Source organism: Mastigoproctus giganteus, chromosome 4 (genome assembly GCF_048544385.1).
Source record: "Mastigoproctus giganteus isolate SK-2022 chromosome 4, ASM4854438v1, whole genome shotgun sequence".
Classification (NCBI taxonomy): domain Eukaryota; kingdom Metazoa; phylum Arthropoda; class Arachnida; order Uropygi; family Thelyphonidae; genus Mastigoproctus; species Mastigoproctus giganteus.
This window is the reverse complement of record NC_143578.1, coordinates 195,432,884-195,460,882: the sequence shown is the minus strand read 5'-3', so window position 1 is coordinate 195,460,882 and position 27,999 is coordinate 195,432,884. Positions and strand designations below refer to the sequence as shown.

Sequence of the window (27,999 nt, the reverse complement as noted above, 5' to 3'; positions counted from 1 at the left end):
ACATCTCCAGTCTATGGGTACCTCCCCTGAGTCCAAAGAAGCTCTCATAATTATAGCTAAGGGGAACATGCTTTGTAAAAAAGATAGGTGGAACAGGACCAGGGTATGTCTGCCAGGGGCAAAGGTTGATGACGTTGTAGAGCGAATATCATCTTTTAAGGGCACAAAAGGTGATATAGTTGTACACGTTGGCACTAATAATATTAAGAGTAGGAGACCGGCAGAATTACTTAACAAGTACAGGTCACTGTTGAACAAAAGCCGAGAATTAGGGTTGAATTTGAAAGTGTCTGCAATTCTGCCCAGACACGATAGGAGGGAGTATATGATGAGAGCCTTGTCGATCAATTCGGCCCTGGAAAGATTGTGCAAGGCTCAAGGGGTAGAATTTTTTTCAGCCTGGACTGTACTTGTTAACAGGAGAGATTGCTTCTACAGGGATGGGATACACTTAAATAGAAAGGGTGCAAGAATATTTGCTGATGCTATCGAGGCAGTGTTAGGTGGGTCGGAAAACTGCTAGCTTGGGGGAGACAAAGACCAATAGATTAACAGTAGCACTGGCAGAGGTGAAAGAGATTCTTGCACTGCTTCTATTAGAATGAGCAGAAGCCTGAAAAATAAGATGCATGGTATTTCAGAGACTGCTGGGAGCCATTGCGGTACAAGTAAACACATGGGTTTTGTTAGGGTAGCTAAGAATAGAAACAGGTGCAGGTATACTTGCATGTACACCAATGCTAGGAGTTTAGTAAATAAATTTGATGAATTTGAGGTATTGCTCAAAACATCGAAGGCAGATATTGTTGGGATATCAGAGACGTGGTGTCACACAGATATAAGGGATGCAGAACTGCAATTTGGGGAGTACAACGTCTACAGAAAGGATAGACAGAATAGGAAGGGGGGAGGGGTTATGCTATTAGTTGAGAAACACATAAAAACCAAGGAAGTGAAGCCAGTCGACATCGCTGGACAGTGCAGTGTGGAGTCAGTTTGGTGTGACATAAACATTGGGAGATCAAAATTGAGAGTAGGAGTGTGCTATAGGCCTAATGACTCTGATGAGTATAATAAGGAACTGTACAGGGAAATAGAGTGGGCCAGTAAATCAGAGTGTCTTATAATGGGAGATTTTAATTTCCCAGATATTGACTGGAATTTGGGGGCTGGTTACTCACACACTAGCAGGGCTTTTGTGGATTTATTGGATGATTGTTTTCTACATCAGCATGTTCGGGAGGCAACTAGAAGGAGTAATACTCTTGATTTGATTATCAGCAGTGATTCTTCATGCATTAAGAATCTGCAGATAAATGAACCACTAGGTGGCAGTGATCACAGTGTGCTGAAGTGGGATTTACTCAAAGAGGTAACTACCATTAGGGGTAAAGGGAAGGTGCTTCCGTAAAGGCGACTACGATGGACTGAGACAGTATTTAAATTCTATACAGTGGGACCAACTGATGATGTTACCAACAGCAAATTCAAAATGGGAAGCATTCAAAGAACTTATCTTGGAAGCTACTAGGCTTTACATACCAACTAAGAAATATTGTTCAGGGTTTAGGCCAAAATGGATGTCAGATGAACTAATGAGGCATATGGCAGAGAAGAAAAATGCATGGGATGCATACAAATTAACACATGACACAGAAGCCTATGATAGATACAAGTTGATATGCAACCAAGTTACAAAGGAGGTTAGGCAGGCGAAGGCAGATTACGAGAAATCCTTGGCAAGGGATGCAAAGAAAAACAGCAAAGAGTTCTTTACTTATGTAAACTCTAGAAGGAAAGGGATGAATCAGATTGGTCCACTTGATATTGATGGGTCAAGTGTTGATGATCCTGCTCAGGTAGCTAACAAACTAAATGAATATTTTGCATCGACATTCACACATGAGGAGTTATTCAGCGAGGGGAATGCCAGAGGTGTATTCAACTCTAGCAGTAAGCTACAGAATCTTGAAATAACTGGGAGTAAAGTGGAGGTGAAACTGTTGAAGATAAACACAAGAAAGGCACCCGGGGTGGATGGAATCTATTCAGTTATATTAAAGGAGGCAGCAAAGGAAGTAAGCAAACCCTTAGCCATAATTATGAGAGCTTCCTTGGACTCAGGGGAGGTACCCATAGACTGGAAATGTGCAAATGTGACCCCAATTCACAAAGGAGGATCAAAGGCTGACACAAGTAATTATAGACCTGTGAGCTTAACTTCTGTTCCAGGAAAATTAATGGAGGCACTGGTTAAAGAAGCACTGCAGGATCATTTAGACAAGACTTCAGTTATAGCTCAGACACAGCATGGTTCTGTTAAGGGGAAGTCTTGCCTGACCAACTTGATTGGATACTATGATGCAGTCACAAAAGAACGGGATGCAGGGAATAACTTTGATATTATATACTTGGATCTTAGTAATGGATAATAGTAATAAATTGCTGCTATGGATAAAGGGGTGGTTGAGGGGGAGAAGACAGAGAGTGGTAATCAATGGACACTGCTCATCGTGGACTGATGTTATTAGTGGAGTCCCTCAGGGCTCAGTGTTGGGTCCATTATTGTTTTCTGTATTTATAAATGATATTTATAAATATTGAATTGATGATGGTATATCGGGCTTAATGTCCATGTTTGCAGACGATACAAAGGTTGGCAGGGTTGTCAAGGACACTACTGACACTATGCTGCTGCAACAGGATCTGGAAAGGTTGAGCAGATGGGCTGAGAGGTGGCAAATGAAGTTTAACATTGACAAATGTAAAGTACTATACATGGGAAACAGCAACTCCAGAGCAACGTATCAACTCTGTGGTACTACACTGACAGTGGTAGAGAATGAAAGGGACTTGGGGGTGGTTGTGCAGGCAGATATGAAGTTCTCTGAGCAGTGCAGATGGGCTGCAAGAGTAGCTCATGGAGTATTGTCAATGATATACAGGAATTTTTCCAGCAGGGATAAGGAGGTGATTATTCCATTGTATAAGGCGATGGTCAGGCCACACCTAGAGTACTGTATACAGGTCTGGAGGCCTCATTTCAAGAAGGATGTAGAGCTGCTGGAACGAGTACAGAGAAGGGCAACAAGATTAGTGAATGGAACAAAGGGGTGCTCTTACGAAGAAAGGCTTAAGTTTTGCAAATTAGTGTCTGGAGACTAGGCACCAGCGAGGTGATCTGATAGAGGTGTATAAAGCCTTGAATGGTTTAAGCATGCTCAATGCTGATGGGATTCTTCCTCTAGCTCAGAAAAATCACCTGAGAGGGCATAAATTCAAATTGAGGAAAGACAGATGTAGGATAGACGTGCGGAAATTTGCCTTTAGCTAGCGGGGGGTTGATTGGTGGAACAGACTTCCATCCCTTGTGGTGGAGGTTGATAGCCTAAATAAGTTTAAGGCTCAGCTGTACAGGTATTTTTAACGAACAGAGGGGTGAAGTGGAAGTGGTTTTTTTTTTTTTTTTTTTTTGGCTGATGCTGCATAAGCTTGCTTTCTTGCATCAAATGCCTCTACTAATGCTAATGCTGTCATTGTGGAAGTTGATAGGTTGAATAAATTAAAGGAGGAACTGGAGAGGCATTTGGAGGGAATAGTGATTTTTTTTTTTTTTTTTTTTTGCTGATGCTGCATAAGCTTATATACACTTGCTTTCTTGCATCACATGCCACTACTACTACTACTAGATCCACATCATATGACAATGAGTGCTTGGAATGAAGTTTCCAAAACCTGTATTAGCTGTATTAGCAATTGTTTCAAAAAATCTGGATTAACTATTCATGACTTAACTTTCTTGAAAAAAAAGCCGTGAATTAGCGTTGAATTTGAAAGCGTCTCCAATTCTGCCCAGACACGATAGGAGGAAGTATATGATGAGAGCCTTGTCAATCAATTCGGCCCTGGAAAGATTGTGCAAGGCTCAAGTGGTAGAATTTTTTCAGCCTGCTCTGTACTTGTTAACAGGAGAGACTGCTTCTACGGGGATGGGATACACTTAAATAGAAAGGGTGCCAGAATATTTGCTGATGCTATCGAGGCAGTGTTAGGTGGGTCAGAAAACTGCTAGCCTGGGGGGATACAAGGACTAATAGATTAACAGTAGCCACTGGCAGAGGTGAAAGTGATTCTTGCACTGCTTCTATTGGAATGAGCAGAAGCCTGGAAAACAAGATGCAGGATATTTCAGAGACTGCTGGGAGTAATTGTGGTACAAGTAAACACATGGGTTGTGTTAGGGTAGCTAAGAATAGGAACAGGCGCATGTATACTTGCGTGTACACCAATGCTAGGAGTTTGGTAAATAAATTTGATGAATTTCAGGTATTGCTCAAAGCATCAAAGGGGGATATTGTTGGGATATCAGAGACATGGTGTCACACAGATATAAGGAAATAAGAACTGGAATTTGGGGAGTACAATGTGTACAGAAAGGATAGGAAGGGACGAGGGGTCATGCTATTAGTTAAGAAACACATAAAATCCAAGGAAGTGAAGCCAGTTGACTTCGCTGGACAGTGCAGTGTCGAGTCAGTTTGGTGTGACATAAGCATTGAAAGATCAAAATTGAGAGTAGAAGTGTGCTGTAGGCCTAATGACTCTGATGAGTATAATAAGAAATTGTACAGGGAAATAGAGTGGGCCAGTAAATCAGAATCTTATAATGGAGGATTTTAATTTTCCAGATATTGACTGGAATTTGTGGGAGGGGTCATGCTATTAGTTAAGAAACAACTGATGATGTTACCAACAGCAAATTCAAAATGGGAAGCATTCAAAGAACTTATCTTGGAAGCTACTAGGCTTTACATATCAACTAAGAAATATTATTCAAGGTTTAGGCCTAAATGGATGTCAGATGAACTAATGAGACACATGGCAGAGAAGAAAAATGTATAGGATACATATAAATTAACACGTGACATAGAAGCCAATGATAGATATAAGCTGTAACCAAGTCACAAAGGAGGTAGTAGTAGTAGTGGCATGTGATGCCAGAAAGCGAATGTATGAGCTTATGCAGCATCAGCCAAAAAAAAAAAAAAAAAAAAAGGTTAGACAGGCAAAGGCAAATTATGAGAAATCTTCGGAAAAGAATGCAAAGAAAAACTGCAAAGAGTTCTTTACTTATGTAAACTCTAAAAGGAAGGGGATGAATCAGATTGGTCCACTTGATATCAATGGTTCAACTGTTGATGATCCTGCTCAGGTAGCTAACAAACTAAATGAATATTTTGCATCGACATTCACACATGAGGAGTTATTCAGCGAGGGGAATGCCAGAGGTATATTCAACCCTGGCAGTAAGCTAGATAATCTTGTAATAACTGAGAGTAAAGTGGAAGAGAAATTGTTGAAGATAAACACAAGAAAGGCACCTGGGGTGGATGGGATCTATCCAGTTATATTAAAAGAGGCAGCAAAGGAAGTAAGTAAACCCTTAGCCATAATTATGAGAGCTTCCTTGGACTCAGGGGAGGTACCCATAGACTGGAGATGTGCAAATGTGACCCCATTTCACAAAGGAGGATCAAAGGCTGACACAAGTAATTATAGACCTATGAGTTTAACTTCTTTTCCAGGAAAATTAATGGAGGCACTGGTCAAAGAAGCACTGCAGGATCATCTAGGCAAGACTTCAGTTATAGCTGGGACACAGCATGGTTCTGTGAAGAGGAAGTCTTGCCTGACCAATTTGATTGGATACTATGATGCAGTCACAAAAGAACTGGATGCAGGGAATTGGAGCAGTGTGACATTGGAGGCAAATTGCTGCTATGGATAAAGGGGTGGTTGAGGGAGAGAAGACAGAAAGTGGTAATCAATGGACACTGGTCATCGTGGACTAATGTTATTATTAGAATCCCTCAGGGTTCAGTGTTGGGTCCATTATTGTTTTCTGTATTTATAAATAATATTGATGATGGTATATGAAGCTTAATGTCCAAGTTTGCAGATGATACAAAGGTTGGCAGGGTTGTTAAGGACACTACTGACGCTATGCTGCTGCAACAGGATCTGGAAAGGTTGAGCAGATGGGCTGAGAGGTGGCAAATGAAGTTTAACATTGACAAATGTAAAGTACTACATATGGGAAACAGCAACACCAGAGCAACGTATCAACTCTGTGGTACTACACTGACAGTGGTAGAGAATGAAAAGGACATAGGGGTAATTGTGCAGGCAGATATGAAGTTCTCTGAGTAGTGTAGATGGGCTGCAAGAGTAGCTCATGGTGTCTTGTCAATGATATACAGTAATTTTTTTTAGCATGGATAAGGTGATTATTCCCTTGTATAAGGCAATGGTCAGGCCACACCTTGAGTACTGTATACAGGTCTGGAGGCCTCATTTCAAGAAGGATGTAGAGCTGCTGAAACGAGTATACAGAGAAGGGCAACAAGAGTGCCTCCGTAGCCAGGTGGGAAGGAGCAGCAGTGTGTAGCACACGCTTCTTGATTAGACCGCGGTTTGAGCCCGTCACCACCAAATATGGAGGATGCGGAAAGGTCAGGGAATGACCACCGCATATTCCCGGAGCAATATGGCCTTAGTTGCTAATGCTCCTAAAAACCAAATAACAAGAACAACAACAACAAGGGCAACAAGATTAGTGAATGGAACAAGGGGTTGCTCTTACAAAGAAAGTCCTAAGCTTTGCAAATTACAGTGTCTGGAGACTAGGCACCGGTGAGGTGATGTGATAGAGGTGTATAAGGCCTTCAATGGTTTGAGCATGCTCAATGCTGATGTGATTCTTCCTCTTGCTCAGAATAATCACCTGAGAGGGCATAAATTCAAATTGGGGATAGACAGATGTAGGATAGAGGTGTGGAAATTTGCCTTTAGCCAGCGGGTAGTTGGTTGGTGGAACAGACTTCCATCCCGTGTCGTGGAAGTTGATAGCCTAAATAAATTTAAGGCTCAGCTGGCCAGGTATTTCGAACAAACGGAGGGGTGAAGTGGAAGGTTTTTTTTTTTTTTTGGATGATGCTGCATAAGCTTGCTTTCTTGCTTCAGATGCCTCTACTAATGCTAATGCTAAGTCATAGTACTGATCATATTGAAAAGCCTAAAGATATGTACAAACAGGAATTTAATGATTAGGTGGACATAAATGGTGATTTACAAGTTACTACAACTTTAACAAATGAAGAAAATTTCCGGTCTGTTACTGATAATTTCTCCAAGCACGAGGAAAATGCACCTGAATGAATAATGAATTTCAGTTACAAAATGGTAAACTTATGGAACTATAGCTATCCTGAATATAGACTATTATACAATATTGAAAAATCTATAAACAGACTTTGTAGTGATAATTCAAAGGGGTTTAGGAAAATATACTGAAAATACAATTTATCAAAAAAAAACAGTTCACTAATAAATAAATTAGAATAATTAACACAGTAGTAGTGTTTATTTTTTATCCTAGAACCTATTATATATGATTCACCAAGAAGAGAAAAAAAATAAATTTTATGGAAATATATAATATTTATATAAATATTCTTCCCATTGAAAATAAAAGTTAGTATTTTAAAAGGCAAGTCTTTCAATATTGTGTCCACAATTTATGGAATTTTTATTGTTAAAACCTGTGTAAAATGGGAAAACCAAACCCATATCTGTTATAACTCTTTCTGCAAAAGTAATAATATAATTTAAACAGATTAAGTCAAGGAATTTTTAGGGCGTTATATAAAAATGTAAAAATTGAATTGCAAAAGTGAGAAAAATGTTTTTTCTCACTTTTATATTTCCACTCTTATACCAACATAGTCATCAAAGTGGATTAAACAAAAAGTACAATACTGATGCAGATTTTGTATTATGTTTTAAAATGTTGTCGGCTTTAGTTTTCATACCTCCAATATAAGTTGAAAACACCCTTTGAAATATTGTGTGATAGCAATGTATTGCCTAACCATTCACCAGTGAATGTGAAGAATATTTATGTAATTATTGTATATTTCAATAAAATTTATTTATTTTTTGTCTTCTCAATGAATTGTATATAACAGGCTCTAGAGTAAAAATAAACATGATTACTGTGTTACTTATTCTTATTTATTTATCAATGAACTGTGTTTTTGGTGAATTTTTGAATACCAATTCAAAGCAATTTAAAATAACTATTTTAAATTATAATCATATTATGGAATATTATGTTAGCTACTATGTACTGTATATTAATTAAGCTATGTACATATACTGAGTGATCACTGAATTATGACCACCCCTATGAAAACTGAATGTGATCTGTTGACCACATGAGGTACGAGAGTATGAAGTTAGTCGATCTACGTAGCATAGATAAGTTGTCAGTGGTTCAGTAGGTAGTAAAATTCCGAGCGTGATGGGTAAAAGAAAGGATTTATCGGACTTTGATAAAAGACAGATTGTGGGTGCTCAACGAGCTGGTGCCTCGATTTCCCAAATGACTGAACTGGCGGGGTGTTCGAGAGCCGCTGTAGTTAAAGTGTAGCAGGACTGACGTCAAAATGGTCAAACAACGCCCTGACAGCAAAACTGAAAAGGTCAGTGAAAGGTTGATGTTAGAGGTGAGTGCCAGGTCTGACAACTCATACAGGCAAACAGGATCAGCACTGTTGAAGAGTTGACCTCCCAATACAACATGGGTCAACCCGGAACAATATCTGGCATGACCATGCGTTGCATGCTCAAATGTTTGGGCTATACCAGCAGACGACCCCTACGGCATCATTTCCTAACCAAGGTTCATCGGCGTAAAAGACTCGCCTGGTGCAAAGAGCATGCAAGTTGGACATTAGAAGACTGGAAGAAGGTGTGCTGGTCGGATGAGTCGTTATTTACTTCACACTGTGGATGGTCGTGTATGGATTTGGCTTCAGCAACATGAGGCTCTTCATCCATCATGCATGGCCAGTGGAGGCGGTTGTATGGTGTGGGGCATGTTTCACTGGCAGGAACGTGGACTCCTGGTGCATGTGGAAAAGCATATCAGTGGTTTCCACTATCGTCAACCGCTTGCTGACTGCGTACACCCCGCTATGTTACACTTTTCCCAAATGGCGATGGTGTCTTCCAAGATGATAATGTGCCGAGCCATCAGGCACTTGTCATGCAGGAATGGTTTGAGGAATACAGTTCTGACTTCCAGCATATCGATTGGCCTCCAAACTCTGTCGATATCATTCCCATAGAGCACTTGTGGGACACTATGGAAAGGCGTATCAGGCATCTGGATACACCAATCATCTCCATACCTTGCATTGCTGACCACATTACACATAGTCTGGTTGGCCCTTCCTCCCGAATGCTTCCGACATCTTGTTGAATCAATGCCACGTCGGATAGCTGCTGTACTGAGGGCAAAAGGAGGACCTACGAAGTATTAGGTAGGTGGTCATACATAATTCAGTGATCACTTAGTGTAAGTGTAAATGTATTTTTATTTTAACCTGTGGATAATATTCTTCTGATTTTCACGTATCATTTAATTTGGTTAGTTAGTAAGGTAATAAAGCGTAAATTTATATTTTTATTTTTCTGCCCTGTGGATAATATTCCTCCAATTTTCACTTAATAGAATCAAAATTCAATTTACGAATGTGACTTGGAATTACAGGAGTGCCAGTTAATGTAAATCGTCACATTAACTAGCATTTACTGTAATTTGTTCTGATGTAATTGAATAGGATATGTATGTTTGTTTAAATAAAATAATTTTGATAGTGCCAATTAACTAAACATATATGTTGGCAGGCACAGAAGACCAGGGGCACTGGACACTGAGGAATCTTGCTCCTCCCCCAGATAACTTGGCATCAGTTTAGATGTTGGTTCTTAACTAATGATTTTAAACCCATTTAAAGACCAAGCAAACATAATATTTCAATTTCTATTATAAAAGAGAAGTGTAGGTAATTACCATTTTTATTGTGGGGCACGCTTATGAAGCTGTGTCCCTGAAAAATTTACTGGTCTGCTCCTCCATGCCTATAATTTAAAATTGAATCCTCTATACCTATAATTGAAATTATAGAAAAACTATAATTGCAAGGATTTTGGGATTATAAACTTTTGCTATTACTTCTTCAGTCTGTATTTGGAATAAGTGAACAGTTTTATATTTTTGTAACTGTATGCTTCCTTTGTTTGTAATCCTACTTGGTTTTGATATCTTCATAATCAATAATCTAGAATTTATTATTTTTATTTTTAATTCAGAATGCTAATTCTTTATATCATTATAGACCTTGCATAAAAATATCCATTTTAAATAAATATTAGATGCATAGTCACTTCTTCCATAAGCTCTGTTTATAGTAATTTAGGCTATAAATGCATTGCCTCATTAAATATTGCTATTTTGTCATATTATGTTTTGTTATTAAGTTAACTAACCAATTCATCTACTTGATCATCTATTTTGATTTTATAGTTAATTTTTACCTATATGATGACATTCTGAGAGTGTTATTTGTAGCATTTTTGTTCACTGCTGTTAGTGCACTTTGGTCTTGGTCAAAAGCATAAGAAAATTAGAAATGTAAAAAAAAAAAAAAAAAAAATCAAGGAATTTAAACAGTACCACAGCAGGCATGACTCAATGCACTGAACTTGTAAATCATACAAATCTCTGAGATAAGATTTTGCTGCTGAATGACAATATTATTGCTAACTTGTATATAGAACTAACTTATAACTGTAGAAAAACTATAATTGCAAAGATTTTGGGATTATAAACTTTTGCTATTTTTTCTTCAGTCTGTAGACGTATATATTAATATATACTGTGATTGGATTATGAGCATTTGTCTTGGATCTAAGGGAGATATTTAGGTGTCCTGTTGGGAGTCATCTCTTTGGTGATTGCCTGTAGTCTAAAGGTGCTGCTGAAATCAGATACTTTGTCTCTAGTGTTCCTGTTTGCTGAATGACAAGAAGTGAAATTATTTGCTTCAATAATTTTACTAACAGCAGTATGGATAAGAAATTTTTCATTTGGTGGAGTTTTAACGAATATCAAATTCTTGATCCTTATTTAGTAACAAAAAGAAATTACTTGTTCATATTGTCTCTTTTTTTATGTTTTCATCAGTATTTGCTTGTAGGTTCCTGAACTGCAAGCTGATATAAGTATTCCAACATACTGTTGCCTTTCTGAAGTGGATGAGGAAGTCGAGGTTAATGCATGGTTTGGCCCTGCTGGTACAGTGTCTCCTCTACATTATGATCCTAAACATAATTTATTAGCCCAGGTATGTGTCCATTTACTTTATCTCATTTTAAAACTAATTTCATTGGTTATTATACCCAATTCTTGATATGACTTCATATGAAGGATTTGGTATACTTCAAGCCTTATATATCAAGCTGTATAATTAGTTTGAATATGTGTGCTCCAGTGTGGCAATGTGTTGCTTGTTCTGTTAATGTCATACATTTTCCCCTCTTTTTTAAATTTAATTTTGGTGAGGGGATGGATAGGTGAGGGGAGGGAACATATGCTTTTCAGAACTCTTTCACTCTTTTCAAGGGAACCACCTGTAGCATCTTTTTCCAGTGTAAACATTTTACTTTTCGTTATGTTGGGAAGTGGGGACACATTGCCACATTTGGAGTAACACAGCACCAGCACTCAGCATGCCTTTATTGTTATAGTTTTATGACATATATCATGGATACCAAATTCTATACCATAAAAATCAATGAGTAAACGGTTTTCGAGGAAAATTTCAAGAAGCACTTACTAGAAGGATTGTAGGACACTGGGTGTCCTTACAATCCTTCTTTAGCAATGGAGTTCTAATGTTTCCCCCTTTGAAGCTCATTTTTTGTTACATGCTTGTAATGGTGACACCATAATACCTTTCTGACAACAGTCCTGTGCAAGAAGTTAGCCCTGCCTTCCCTTCTAATGGTAATACATAAGGTGCTTGTAAACAGTAATCTACAAATGCATTCTTATGGTTGGCTATAAGATATTTGAAAATCCACATTGCAAATGCATTCCTAGTAATGCATGTGCATGACTAATGGGTAAGTTGCTACAATGGATAAAAGGATGGTTAAGTGGGAGAAGACAGGGTGGTAATCAATGGGTGCTGCTCTTCGTGGACTATTGTTATTAGTGGGGTCCCACAGGGTTCGGTGTTGGGTCCACTGTTGTTTTGTATATTTATCGATGATATTGATGCAGGTATATCAGGCTTAATGTCGAAGTTTGCAGATAATAAAAAGGTTGGCAGGGTTGTTAATGACAGTAATGGCAGCGTTCTACTGCAACACAGATGCCTCCATAGCCAGGTGGGAAGGAGCAGCAGTGTGTAGCACATGCTTCTTGATTAGACCGGGGTTCGAGCCTGTCACCACCAAATATGGAGGATGCGGAAAGGTCAGGGAATGACCTTTCTGCATCCTCCTATTCCTGGAGGAATATGGCCTTAGTTGCTAATGCTCCTAAAAATAACAAACAAACAAACAAACATCTACTGCAGCAGGATCTAGAAAAGTTAGGCAGATGGGCTGAGAAGCGACTACTGAAGTTTAACATTAACAAATGGAAAGTACTGCTTATGGGTGCAGTAATTCAAGAGAAACTTACCAACTCTGTGGTACTACACTCAGGGAGGCAGAGAATGAAAGTAACATTATAAGATGGTTGCTTTGGTGCTTATTGGTACCTTATCAGAACAGCATCTGACAACACAGTGATGACATAACTCAAGGTGAGAAATGTCAAAAAGTGTGAAACCTAAGTTTAAAAAGTTGAGCTAGCTGATTGCTGTAACCCTGTTGTAGATTACAAACTTTGTCTATAACAGGATTTGCATCTATTTTGTGTATCATAGATGAAAAAAATATATAGTCTAATGAAAGCCATTGATCTCAAATTGTAAGGTCACTACTACAAGTTGCTCCCTGTTATCCAGCAAGCAACACTTCTCTAAAAAGAGTAGTTATTTATTAGTAATGTTGTACATCTCCCTCCTTAACCCAGAAAGGTTGTGTTTTTGCACCTTTTGGAATCTTTTATTATGTGAATTAAATCAATATAGTAATAGGATGCCCAGCCTTCCATAAATGTTACTAATATGTAACATTATACTTCTCTTTTTAGAGAAGTGTTGCTAACTAGTAGTGCAACATAAAGCGACTCATGGTGCCACTCTTGTTTGCCTTGAACTTTGATCTGGTGTTTTTGCCTGTGTTTAAGAATGTGGATGTAAGTCTTGTATAGACAAAATGTGCCAGTGATATGTATTTACAGTAGACAACTCTAGCAGTTATTTACAGTACATTTTCAATTTGTAAAATGACAGATAATGTAATCTAACTGACTTTGACTATGGAATATCTGTGGGAGACAAATCAGAAGGTATCACTGAAAAAGGAAGTGAGGAATTATTGAAAATTTAGAGACAATTTTCTGATGCCTGAGGGACCTAGATGATAGCTGGGATTACCAGCACACAGTACTGTTAAGTTAGCTGAAATAATGTAGTATAGTCATGAACTATGAGGATAGCTATCCCAGTTTCATCTATGCTGTAGTAGCAAAAGTCTCTACTGCACAATGGCATTGTCCACATGTAGTAGAAAGAAACACCTGTGAAAGGTTAAGGAACCTTAGCACTGGGAAAGGGATTATCTTCTGACAAATCCAATATCCAGTGGCATTATGTGGGATGCCATGACGGGAGTGTGTTGAGATATACTAAAATCTCTAATGTTCATGGAATTCTTAGGCAGTAAAGTCTATCCAGCCCTTTTTTGCTTTGTTTTCCACCTAAAATGAAATTTCAGTTTTGATTTTGTGTACCACTTTTTTATGTGATCTCATAAGTCATAATCTCATGAATAACATGAGTTTTAATATCTGGCTTTGACATTTTGAGGTATTTTTTTGTCAAAAAAAATTAATTTTTAATATAAATAAATAAATGCAAAAGGTGTACCAGCACAAGTTGAATGGGAGTGCAGAAAAATTTTCCAAGGTGGCATACAATTTTTAAGAGTATGCCACAGTGAGATAATACTTATCTGGTTGTACTTCTCCAATTCTAAAACAATCAGAAGGCAGAACAAAGGTCAGCATAATACCAGTGGAATATAGAAATTCAGTTATCACTAAAATAGATATTTTAGTATTTTTGATGTACTTTTTTATGCTGTGCACCCATAAAGCAGTGATGCTGAACCAATGGCACATGTCCCACTGGTGGCATGCATGGGAAAACATACTAGTGTGTAGCCACTTTTTTAATAATGTATATTAAAATATATATATATATAGTTTTTTTATTTGAAGACAGTTTTGTTTTAATTGTATGCTCTATCAACCAGTGAAAACTGTGTGCGCAGAATTATGCAACAACAGAAATACTTGAAAGTTTCTCATTAGAGACTTTTTCAAGTATTGTTAACATTTTATAATATCATTAAAGACTGTTTACAAATTTTAGTCGTTTTTTTTTTTTTTTTTTTCTTGGCACATGAAAATTATCAAATCTTTGTTTCATTTATTTTCGGCACTCAAGCTGGAAATGGTTCACCCTCGCTACACTAGAGGAAGTGCCAGTTGCCTTTTGTTGTTGATTTCTTAGTTTAAGAATAGTAAACATTGCATGATTTTTTGACAGATGTAGACTTAAGCTCAATTTTGCACAACAAAATTTTCACTCTGCTTCTATCGAACCTTATATTTAAAGGATATTAAGCGCTGCTTTCCCATACTGTTCAGCCAGCATTATGTAGGAGTGATTCCAAGAAAATAAACATGACAACTCTCCCTGACTCCAGAAACCAGACCTTGGCCTCAACCTAGTAGAAAATTCGTGTGTTGTTATTAAAAATGCTAAATGCTATTGATGCTAGATATCAATAATATTAATATAGATATGAGTAATATTAATGTATGATAGAAATGCTGTACAGGCTGAATGATTTTATTTGTGAATTAATGTATTTCATGCTATGACAAAAAATAAATTAGTACTCATAGATGTATTGCAGTGATGTTAATATATCTCTGATATATTAACATTGTACCTCTTATAGTTTAGTTATTTTAATTTTTTATAATTTGAGGTAATGGGAAAGAAATATATACGTCTTTATTCTGAAGAAAAAAGCCCACTCCTTTATCCACATGAAAACTATCTGCTAAACAATACAAGCAAGGTAAGGTAATGTAGGTAGATTTTACCTATTTAATAAATATTACGTGACCCTTTATATCATTAAATATTGGCTTATAAAATAAATATTAATAACTAAAAAACTCCAAAATGAATTATTCTCTTTTGGAATAACAACCAACAGAATGAGTATAATAGATGAAATAAACAACTTGGTTTATTTGTTGAGGTATTGCTAGTATTTGTTGATATACATGATAATCTAAATTGAAATTAATCAACTTCTGAAAAACTGATTTCTGGAACTGCTTAATAATGCTTTTCTTTTTTTTGATTGGGAAACTGATATTATCAATAAATACTGATAAGATATAAGTTTAACTTATTACATTATAAAGGAACTATTATCACATCTTACATATTTTGTTGAACAAAGCTCAGTTACCATCTAATATGCTAATCAGTATAAGCATACTGATTGGCATAATAGATGTCAATTGATATAAGGAATTTATACTTAAATGCACTTGAGTAGTAGAATAAGCTTAGAATGAGTTTTCACCTAGGTGGAATTGGAAATGACGATTGCTTGTTCGTTTGTTTGTTTGTTATTTGGTTTTTAGGAGCATAAGCAACTAAGGCCATTTTGCTCTGGGGATATGCAGTGGTCATTCCCCGACCTTTCCACATCCTCCGTATTTGGTGGTCACAGGCTCGAACCCCAGTCTAATCAAGAAGCGTGTGCTACACACTGCTGCTCCTGCTCACCTGGCTACGGAGGTGCCTGACGATTGCTGTCATCCTTTAAATTCTTATAGTATGGGCATTTACCAACATTTTTTATTGAAATATTTTTTTTTTATGTTTAGAATTGTGTGCACTACAGAAGTTAAAGATTTTTAAAGATATAATTTATTATTATTTTTTCAAATTTCATCACTTAAGTAGTCCCGCGGAGTGATTTTTACATTCTGAAGTTTAGAACATGGCCATACCTGAATAGTTGTCATTGAAATTTTTCTTTATGTTCAGTAACTGTAGACATTATAAAAAATATTTAACATATTTGTAATTGCAGTAACTTAAAAGAGCATTACAGTACACACTATATGCACTGACATTTCATAGATGATACACGTCTGGCCTGAGACTGTAAAACCAACAACTATAACAAAATAGCTTATTTAGACAAATTTCTGTGCAGAGTTCAGTGATCCCGGAATAAATTTTTATTGCTTGTGCTTAAATCTGCTACTAACAAACTTCATTTACTGGAAAGGTGCCAATACTGAAAAAAAAAAAAATAATAATAAAATTAAATTAAATTTACATTTATTTACATTGATTTATTATTTATATATTGATTTTCTATGAAAATTGTTCAAAAAGTTTTTCAAATCAGTTACAAAAAAAAAAAAAAAAAATTAGTTTTCAATTATAATTTCATTTTTCGGTATAATGTCCTTTTACTTCATTGCACTTGTTCCATTTTTCCTGCAGGCTTTTATATACCTGATAAATTTAAAGATTTGTAAACAGCTAATACTCATTAGAGGCTACATTTGGGCTATAAGATGGGGGAGGATTTAGCTGCTCATAATGACATTTATTAATAGCATTCTGAACATTCTATACTTTTTAATAGGTGCTTTGTAAAGAAAAAGAAAACCATATTTTATTGAACTTCCCAGATGTTAAATTTGGGAAGTCCAATAATTTATGCATTAGTTGGAGGTAGTAATCACTATTCATCATGGTACCATTTAGTAAATAATCAACCAATAATATTTCTTCACAATCTGAATAGATCATGGGGATGTTATTTTTTAAAGGAGTGATGCTATTTCCACTCTTTCGACTGAATTTTTGTTTCAGGATTCCAGTGATTAACCCATATCTCATCACATGTAATGATCCCAGAAATAGTATTCGGGGTTGTGTATGGTCAATTTTCAGCAACCTATCTTGCAGCCACTTAAATATGTGTAGATGCTCATGAGTGATCTTTTCAGTTCTACCAGGATATATGCACCTCTAACAATCTCTGAAACCTACATTGATCACTCGTGATAATTTTTTCTACAGCACCAGTTGTTTCACTGTTAGTATCTGGTCTTCCATATATATTATATCACCTTCAATAATTTTGAATCATGTCCAGAATTCATTCTATCATCAGCAGATGGTACAGTGAATTTTGGATCATTGTTGTTAGTTATGTAATATCAAAACTTTAAAAGTTAGAGTATGAGTCTGGTTACATGAGAAGAGAACAAATTTGTTCGGTTGCTGTAAACCCCTCTGCTTAGGTGTTCTGGGATAAATTGTTACTTAATTTAATTTATGTCTTTGATGTATTTATCTTATTATTTGGCTATAAAGGAATACATATAATGAATCCACATAATGAATTTTGAATGTGTTAAAAATGATTATTAGCATTATGTTTATGAGTTCTATGTCTACGTCCACTGAGCTTTTGGCTCTTTTCAGTGCCAAAGACTTGGTTAGCCAGTAAAAAAAAAAAAAAATCAGTGGAAGAATATATTACAATTTTAAAATGTGTGTATTTTTGCTCCATGCTGCTGCTTGCATTAGAGAATTTCATGCTGACACTGGTGAGTTAATAGCAGAAGTGAAGCAAAAACTTGAAAGGTATTGTTGAGTTCAGGGCCGGCCCAAGCTTTCTTGATGCTCTAGATGAAATTTTTCAATTGTCCCCTTCAATATAGATTAGTGATGTAAAAATCCATCTTTACTGCAAAAATTATATAGAGGCAGTCAGATAAGGTTTTTTGTTATTATATTTTTTCTCTGTTTATAAATGTGATTCATTTTTATTTCTGTTACCCAGTATGGATTCATTTCTTATTTCAATCTATTTTCAATCATTTCTTATTTCAATCATTAGAAGGAATTTCCCCTGTAATGTTGATTTTATTTTATGTATTTAATTTTATATATTCAATAAAAGAATTTAAAAAAAGTAGGAGTACAGGAGGAAGTATCTTACAATCTATTTTTCTGTGCTCCAGTGGTAAAAACTTAATTCACAAGAGAAAAGTCATATTTTGTGTTTACTTTAATCAAGACTTTGTGACTGTTACAATATACAAGAAAAAGAAAATGTAAATAGTGATATATATTTGTTCTGACTATTTGTGTTTCAGTATTATTTAGTGAACTGTTCTTATAATATTGTCCCTCCAGGCACCTTCTCCATGCCCCCAGTGACTCAACTGCCCTGCTTGCCTGTACCCCTCCAGCTGACCCTGTGTCAGTTACAGTTAGGAAGAAAAAGTAATTTTAGAGAAAGAAAGAGCTAATGAAATGAGAGTCAAAATGATCCTCTGTGCATTAATGATGGATTTAAAAAGCTTTTAGGATTATTTTGCTGACCTTTTATTTTAATTTTGAACTTTTTCTGTGTTAACAGGCGATATACCTAAGCTATGGATTACACCTAAAGTATTTACCTCTATGTGGTTCTCTCAGTTTCTAGCAGATGCTTCTCATGCAATTGTTTTTTTGTCCTATAAAGGTTAAACAAGTGTGGTTACTTGAAAAATAAATATGTCCAGATGGTTTTTTGACGTCGTAGTAGTAGTAGTAGTAATAGTGGCATGTGATGCAAGAAAGCAAGCGTATGAGCTTATGCAGCATCAGGGAACAGCATTTTTCTTCGGTTTCCTTTTCAATATTGCTAGATTGGATGTTTTTTTTTAAGCATAATTGTGATATTTAGGTTATGTTTATCTGGGCCGTAGTTATGGATCTGAGTCTGCTGCTGTGCTATTTGGTTTTGGATTTCATCTGTGAAGGTCTGCCAGTTGGCTTTCTTTAAGTTGTAATAGTAATCGTGGCATGTGATGCAAGAAAGCAAGCATATGAGCTTATGTAGCATCAGCCAAAAAAAAAAAAAGAAAATTTTTTTTTTTTATGTTTGTATTTTTAAATGTTTGTCCAATTCCTCCTTAAATTTATTTAACCTATCAACTTCCACAACGACAGATGGAAGTTTGTTCCAGCAATTAACCACCCGCTGGCTAAAGGCAAATTTCTGCACATCTATTCTACATCTGTCTTTCCTCAATTTGAATTTATTCCCCCTTAGGTTCATAATCTGAAAAAGTGGAAGAATCCCATCAGAATTCAGCGTGCTCAACCCATTCAAGGCTTTATACACCTCAATCAGATCACCTCACAGGTGCCTAGTCTCCAGCCGCTGCAATTTGCAGAACTTAAGCCTCTTCGTAAGCGGATCCCTTCATTCCCCTCACCAATCTTGTTGCCTTTCTCTGTACACACTCAAAAAAATCTACATCCTTCCTTAAATGAGGCCTCCAGACCTGTACGCAGTACTCAAGGCGTGGCCCGACCATTGCCTTATACAGAGGGATAATCACCTCCTTTTCCCTGCTAACAAAATTCCTGTATATCATTGACAAAACCCCATGACCTGCCCTGGCAGCCTGTCTACATTGCTCAGAAAACTTCATATCTGACTGCACAATTACTCCCAGGTCTTTTTCATTTTCTATCACCTTAAGTGTAGTACCACACAGTTGGTACGTTCCTCTGGGGTTATTTCTACCCATATGCAGTACTTTGCATTTGTCAATGTTAAACTTCAGTTGCCACTTCTCAGCCCATCTTCCCAAATTTTCTAGATCCTGTTGCAGTAGCACACTGCCATTACTGTCATTAACAACCCTGCCAACCTTTGTATCAGCTGCAAACTTCGACACTGAGCCTGATATACCTTCATCAGTATCATTGATAAATATACAAAACAACAGTGGACCCAACACCAAACCATGTGGGACTCCACTAATAACATTAGTGGAGCAACTTACCCTCAATACCATTTTGCTCCAATTTGTACAGTAGTCTTCCATGCGCAACATTGTCAAAAGCTTTCCTGAAATCCAAGTATATGATATCAAAATTATTTTTTGATATTATATACTTGAGACCATCACTGAAACTAACTCTTTATAGATGGGAATTTCCCTTTAGAGATTACCTGCTCTGTAACAGTATATGGTTTCACTATTACTTTTCACTTATTTGGGAAATTCTGCATTCAAATCCCATCAAGAGAGGAATTCTTTAATGACTTTTCACTGTTGTATAGTTTGCCAGTGTCAGACACAGAGAGTGTGATTTCTCCAGTACGTTATTCTGGGTTTTTCAGCTTGCTTAACGTTTAAATTGCCTCTGAACTCACTTGTACAGACATACTAAATTACATTTTGATGATGAACTAGATTGCTATAAGAACTGTTGCATTATGGCTTGAGTCAAGTTGTGTGTTGTGGTATGAAGACTACCAGATTAGATATTATAATACATCATTTCTTGTTAGGTGAAACCAGGTATTTTAAAAAACTCAGTTATGTAGATTGCAATTTTAAGTTAAAAAAAACCAAAACAATATCTTGAGCAGTGGTGAATGTGAGTTCATTTTATAATGAAAGTAGATAAAATAATTTTTTTTAAAATTTTGTAATTTTTATCTAAAAATATGAAAAAAAAAAAGGAAATTAGTAAAAATTGCAGAGCTGCAAGGCTCAGTAACTTCCACGATTTTTCAATGTATAAAAAAAGTAAGAGATTATCTCAGTCTTTTTAATGGAATGCTTCCAGTCAATTCTCTCCAAATGTAACGAATAAAATAAAATGAAAAAAATGAATTAATGAATTCCCTCACTCATAGGGATGTGACCAAATTCGACACGCAACGGAATCAAAAGCTGAGAGCCTCAACCCTATTTGGCTCTTAAAATAGAGAGATTATTTGTATTTATGCATGCGTAAAAAAAATCCTAAATTAGGTAAAGACATCGCACATTGATAGAATTTTCATGTTTCATTTCAAGCGTTTCAGCAATCAATAATTTTATGTAATTGTGTTGTATGTTTAAAATTTCCACTTCATTGAATAGGAATACGTAACCATCATTGACCGCGTGAAAGGCCAACTCCGACGCATTTGCACGCGAAGTGCGACTACGCTCTCGATGTAGTTTGGGAATTGTTAAATAATGATACTATCACGATAAATCATACTAAATTACCCAAAAAAGAAATTTTTTAATTAATCAAGCTTGAAGCCAACTGTTTTGTGTTTAAAGACACTATATACAAACAGGTTTTCAGTTTACCGATGAGTTTGAACCTGACCGGTCTTATAGCAGAAATCTATCTTGCTAATATTGAGGACATTCATTTAACACCGTTTTCCCCCCACATTACTTACTATTGGAGATATATTGATGATATACTTGTTGTAACAGATCATAACACCACTCAGGACATTCTACTGGTATTCAACAATATTCACACGAGACTACATTTTACATTGGAGGAAGAACAGATAGAAACAAAAGCCCTGAATTTCTTAAATTTCACTCTCACACGTGACATTCGGAAATTTTAAACATACAACACAATTACATAAAATTATTGATTGCTGAAACACTTGAAATGAAACTACACAAAAATTCTATCAGTGTGCGACATCCTTACCTAATTTCGGATTTCTGGTCTTTTTTACGCATTCTTCAATACAAATAATCTCTCTATTTTAAGAGCTAAATACACACACAAACACTTCGCGATATTCCTATCCTGTGAATACGGTGATCAGCCGAAAAGCGTGGTCTGCTTAAAGAAGGGAAACAGCCGTGCATTTTGTTTAATTTGAGTGGTGTTCATCCAAATTTTAATTGTGATTTTAATCTTTTGAAATCATGATTTTAATCTTTTTTAATCATGATTTTAATTATTTATTCTAACACAATGTCTTTTCACACTCGTGGTCTTGTTGCGGTGGTTTGATGTGTTTCGGGGTCGGGTTGGGCTCTCGGCTTTCGATTCCGTTCCGCGTCGAATTTGGTCATATTTCTACGAGCAAGGGAATTCATTAATTCGTTTTTTTCATCTTATTTTATTCATTACATTTGGAGAGAATTGACTGGAAGCATTCCACAAAAAAGATTGAGGTAATTTCTTACTTTTTTTTAATATATTGAAAAAAGGAAATGAAATCCAATTTATATATCACTGGAACTTAAGATTATACCCCCCCCCACTACTAAGGATGAAGTTTAGCAGTAATCTTCTATTTTGAATTGGTCCTTCTAAGTTACCTTAATATTTAGTGCTTAGCTGGAGTATTTTAAGCTCAGCTTATTTTAACATTAATGCTGGTATAGAATGGGTATTTAGCATTGCACTGCTTAAAGGCTAAGCCATTAATGAAAATTACCATATTTTCTGGATGATAAAATACATTCAAGTTTTAGAAGGCAAATTTTGAAAAATTTTTATTGCATGTATTTGAATCAAATTCACAAGTGCTTACTAAACAAAATGTTAGTGTAAAATAAAGCTTTCTCATCATAGCATCAGTAATGTGTTGTTATTACTGTGATACTAACCTTATTGATCTGAACTTTTCACTTTATTCAAAGAGTGTATCATCTTCGGACTCAAGGACAACTGATTCCCCATTTCTTAAAAAACATGGTGACTGTCTTGTGTTTCACTAACTTCTAATAATTTTTCACCCATTTGCACACCTTAGAAATGGCTGGTCACTTCATTTGTCATTTTGGTATCAAATTGTAACTTGGTGCCTTCATCCCTTTTCCACTCCTCATGTATGAATACTTTAAAGGATTTGTTAATTGAGATGTCCGATGGCTGCAGCTGGCAAAGCCCTCCTGGAATTCCAGCTAAGTCCTTGTTTAATTCAGCAATTACCCTTTTTGTTGCTACTGTTATGTGATTTTTAATTGTTACACAATAAAAAAGCTGGCTTTTTTTTTTTTTCTTCTTCTTTTTTTTTTTTTTGAAGGCCACCTGGACATTTAATTTAATTGTGATTTACTGTTTCTAGCCACATTTAAAGATAAAGACAATGCTGCATGCATTTCACATGCATTCAGACTATCAGATGTAGGAGAATTTTAGGCAATATTTTCTATGTAAAATAAGGGGGCATCTTATTGTCCAGAAAATATATTTTAATTTCTGAAAATTTAAGATATATATTTAAGATGTCTTTCTTTTACTATAGGTAGATGTAGAAAATCCAGACCTTGAACAGTTTCCTCTATTTTCCTCGGCTCCTTATCAAGAATGTGTTTTACAATCAGGTGATATGCTATACATACCACCTAAATGTTGGCATTATGTTCGATCTTTGGAAGTTAGTTTTTCTGTAAGCTTTTGGTGGAATTAAGTTATCCTTATGAACATGTAGTATTTGTGGCAAATAGTGAAGAATAATCAAGAACTGGATATTTTGTAAACTATGTTGTTAAATACATTACCCTGTCACTCACACCATTACAAAATGCAGTTAACATCCAGTCAGTCCCTTTTAGTGATGATAACAGCAGTATTAATTCTGCAAAGTATGCACAGGTATCTCTGGTGGTGATAGCCCATTCTCATATGATCATCAGGTTTCTTATACTGGAAGCAGTTTTTGTCACTCACTGATATATCTTTCCACAAGTCCCCACTGGTCTTGATTGGATTCAAATGTAGGGAGTGGGAGAGCCAAGGAAGGTAGTTTTTCAGAAGTATCATTTGTTATCAGCATCAATATTTATGTTCTGTCACAGATTATAAATATGTACTGCACCTGTTTATTTTGAAATGCTGCTCAATAACACATAATGATGAAAGAAAGTTAAAATTCACAAGACCTGATTAAGATGAGAAGCACTGGTGTACAGTAATTAGAGTGATGTTATGTACCAGAGCTGAACATAAATTGCTCTGCATTATTCTAAAAAGTAAGATGATACCGTATTAGAAACAAATGGTGTTTGGATAAATTTGGTTAATAAAATAATACCAGTTTTGTTGGTCTCAGTAATTATCTACATCAGCATAAAAATAGTTATGAGAAATATAACTAGACAGCTCTCCAAGATAGCAGGATTGTATCAGGAAGGGTGAATTTTTTATATTATAATTATACATTTTTTTTATTAGATTGTCCATAGCAAGTGTTACTTTTTAACAGATGCCATGTGGACATCTCTACTTCGCAAAGAATAATATAATGCTGCAGGTTTGCTACGAAATTTTTGTGTGATAAAGAAATTTGTAAGAATATACCCACACATTTCTTGCAATGATAAATATCCATATATTTATTATTCAAATTATTGAAATAATGTAGACTCCTTTACAGATAATATTGCATCATTGTAATAATCCCTTAAATGTACCTACAGATTTGTCATATCACTTAACCATTGGTATTATACTAACAAAACACGCCGTGCAATATTTTGTCTGAAATTGGAACTGTTTCAAATATAATAATCACTTCATACTGCAGAATATTTGCTAGTTAGAAATAATTGTAATTAGTTAAAACCCATGAAACTCTCAGAAGAATCATTGCTTTTGATTATAATCTTTATATTTCAAAGTACTTTGCCAGACTTCAGTTGTATTTTATTAGAAAATAAAAATAAGAAAAATTGCAATCACCACAGTGTAATCAAAAATGAGCTCAATAAAAAATTGCAGATATGCAATTTTTCATTGGTTTCATTTTTGGTGTTTAATATTTCACTATTACATCCCACTCTTATATACCGTGTCTTATATAAAAAAACATTCTAGTAAAAAAATTGACTAAAATGTTACAGTACAGTGTAACTTTCTCCCTTAAATAAGCTTCTACACACTGTGTAGAAGCTTATTTAAGGAGTATGGAGTGCCCTCTTACAGAAACTTAATTATGGATAATTTTAAATTCCATTATTAGGTTGCTTCATTTAGTTAAAATAATAAAATTTCATTATTTTGATCTTGTTATTAAATTTTTACAGTTTAAAAACAGTTATAGGCAGGTGTGGTGTCATTTGATTATATTGTTTTAATTTACCTTATGCATAATTTTCATGGTATTTTTTCCATTAGAGATTTTTAAATATGCCACCACACTCATCTGTTTCCTGCCTGCAAAATTTTTTTGCTACAAAATTTTTAATTTTTTTCAATTCGTGTTTTTTTTTTGTGCATATCTATAACAAATTAACTTTAATTCAGTACCATGATGTTTGTGTATATTTTGCCATAACTAAAATTAGAAAATTTTCGAACAATATACAAAATGTAAAAATATTTCCTTATTTTTAAAGGAGTTTTAAAGGATAAATGATGGAAATTTAGAGGTGACTACAATTATATTTTATCATGAAATATGATAAATATAAACAAATGCTGCTGTGAGATTGAGCCAAAATGCATCATTGAATATGTGTTAAAATGGGTATTCCCACATAGTTTCTGCTTGTGATTTCCATTATTTTCAAACTTTCTTTAAACTTCAAAATATTTAATTTGTTATAATTTAATATGAAGGCTGCAGCAAAGAGTTAGGTAATGGATGTTTTTGTGAGGTGATATTTAATTATAAAATACAGAAATGATACGTGTGAAGGCATATTAGTGTGCTACTTTTCAATATAGTTTCATGTGCCCATCCGCCACGTTGAGAGTGCAATCATATGTCTGTTCCAAAATTCAGGGAAAATTCCGTACCAACTTTTAAGGCACTATCTAACTTTATTGCTAGCACTTAATCAATTTATTGCTGGATGTTTTTCAAAGACCTGAACAGTTGAAAGTTATATGTTCAGTATTGTGGTTAGTGTTACTTGTTGAGGGCTGTCTACTCCTCATAAGCTAGGTTTGTTTGTTTGGCTTCATTTTAATTGAATGAAGTTAGTTTGAAAGTTTGAATGTACCAAAAACAAGAATCCTTTCTTGGATATGACTTTTTTTTTTTTTATCGTATGATGTGAGCAATACACGAAGGAACCAGTTTTTTCCTGCTTCCTTCGTGTATCGTGGCCATGAGGTCCAACCAGAGAGTACGGCACCATCGTAATATCCAATCCCAAGGCTGGATTCAAACCTGCGACCTTTGGGTTGCCAGGCAGGCAGGCACTTTTCCACCCGGCTAGCCCAGTCGGCCGTATATGACTATTGAATCATAACTGATTGCATGTTTTAATTTGTTCAAGTAAGACAGCTATTTTTGTTTAGTGACCTAATGTTAACAAAGGTGTGTAATTGTCTTATAACATGAAAAAGGAAAATGTTATATGTCTTTATTTATTAAATAAATATCCTAATTTGTTAAATTAGGATATTTTTTTTTAAAATTAAATAAAGTATCCTAATTAGGATTTAATTAGGATATTTCACTGTTATACTGTATGCTGGTCAAGACATGAAATACAGATATTGTTGGGATATCAGAGATGTAGTGTCACTCAGATATAAGGGATGCAAATTTTGAATATGGGGCATACAGTGTGTCTACAGAAAGAACGGACAGGATAGGAGGCGGGGTGTTATGCTCTTAGTTATGAAGAAATAAAATCAAAGGCAGTGCATCCAGTTGACATGGGTGTCCAGTGTAATGTTGAGTCACTTTAGTGTAACATAAGCACTGGTAAAGCAAAAATGAGAGTAGAAGTGAGTTATAGGCCTAATGCCTCTGATGAGTACAATGAATAGCTGTACAGAGAAATAGATGGACCAGTAAATCAGAATGTCTTATAATGGGAGATTTTAACTTTCCAGGTATTGACTGGAACTTGTGGGTTGGTCACTCATAGACTAGCAAGCATTTTGTGGATTTATTGGATGACTGTTTTCTACAGCAGCATGTTAGGCAATGAGGAAATAGTACTCGTGATCTGACCATTAGTAGTGATTAGTCATGTATTAAGAATCTGCAGATAAAAGAACAACTAGGTGGCAGTGATCATAGTGTATTGATTTGGGATTTACTTAAAGGCATAACTGTCATCAAGGGTAAAAGGAGAGGTTTTACTTTTGCAAAAGTGACTATAGTGGTCTCAGACAGAGTTTTAAATTCTATACAGTGGAACCAACTGATGATATTACCATCAGAAAATTCTAAATAGGAAGAATTCAAGGAATTAATCATAGAAGCTACTAGGCTTTTCATATCAACTAAGAAATACTCTTCAAGGTAAAGGCCTAAATGGAGGTGACATGAACTGATGAGACTCGTGGTGGAGAAGAAAGATGCATATAAATTATCTGGTAACACAGGAGCCTACAGTAGATATAAACTGGTCTGTAATCAAGTCACAAAGGTACGTTAGACAAGTAAAGGCTTATTACGAGAAATCTTTCTCGTGTATAGGATGCAAAGAAAAACAGCAAAGACATCTTTACGTATGTAAAAATCAGAAGGAAGGGGATGAAACAAATTGGTCCACTTGATACTGATGGTTTGAATTTTGATGATCCTGCTCAGGTTGCTGACAAACTGAATGAGTATTTTGCATCTACATTCACACACAAGGACTTCTTTATGGAAGGAAATGCTGGAGGTATATCAAACTCTAACAGGGAGTTAAATGATTTTGTAATAACTGAGAGGAAAGCGGAAGAGAAATTGTTGAAGTTAAACATAAGAAAGGCACCTTTGGTGGATGCGATCTATCCAACTATATTATATTAAGGGATGCAGCGAAGGAAATAAGCAAACCCTTAGCCATAATTATGAGAGCATCCTTGGATTCAGGGAAGGTCCCTTTGGATTGGAGATGTGTGAATTGCATCCCAAATTTACAAAGGGCAGGGAGGATAAAAGGGTGATATGAGTAATTACAGACCTGTTAGTTTAACTTCTTTTCTGGGAAAATAATGGAGTCTGATAAAAGAAGTAATGCAGGATCATCTAGATAAGGCTGCAATTATACTTCAGACACAACATGGGTTTGTTAAGAGGAAATCTTGTATGACTAATTTGGTTGGATACTACGATATGGTCACAAAGGAA

The 27,999-nt window shown here is 35.5% G+C and overlaps 1 protein-coding gene across 1 annotated transcript in view; it reads left to right on the top strand.

Annotated features, from left to right (window-relative positions):
* The window catches only part of LOC150087301 (lysine-specific demethylase 8-like), a 75,468-nt gene extending 51,447 nt beyond the window's left edge, over positions 1 to 24,021 (top strand). Inside the window, exons 7-9 of the mRNA XM_090371965.1 lie at positions 11,106 to 11,252; positions 15,085 to 15,177; positions 23,221 to 24,021. Of these exons, the coding sequence (XP_090228091.1) occupies positions 11,106 to 11,252; positions 15,085 to 15,177; positions 23,221 to 23,385 (405 nt within the window). The 3' untranslated portion in view covers positions 23,386 to 24,021. The remainder of the gene's footprint in view (positions 1 to 11,105; positions 11,253 to 15,084; positions 15,178 to 23,220) is intronic.
* Positions 24,022 to 27,999: the final 3,978 nt, after the last annotated feature.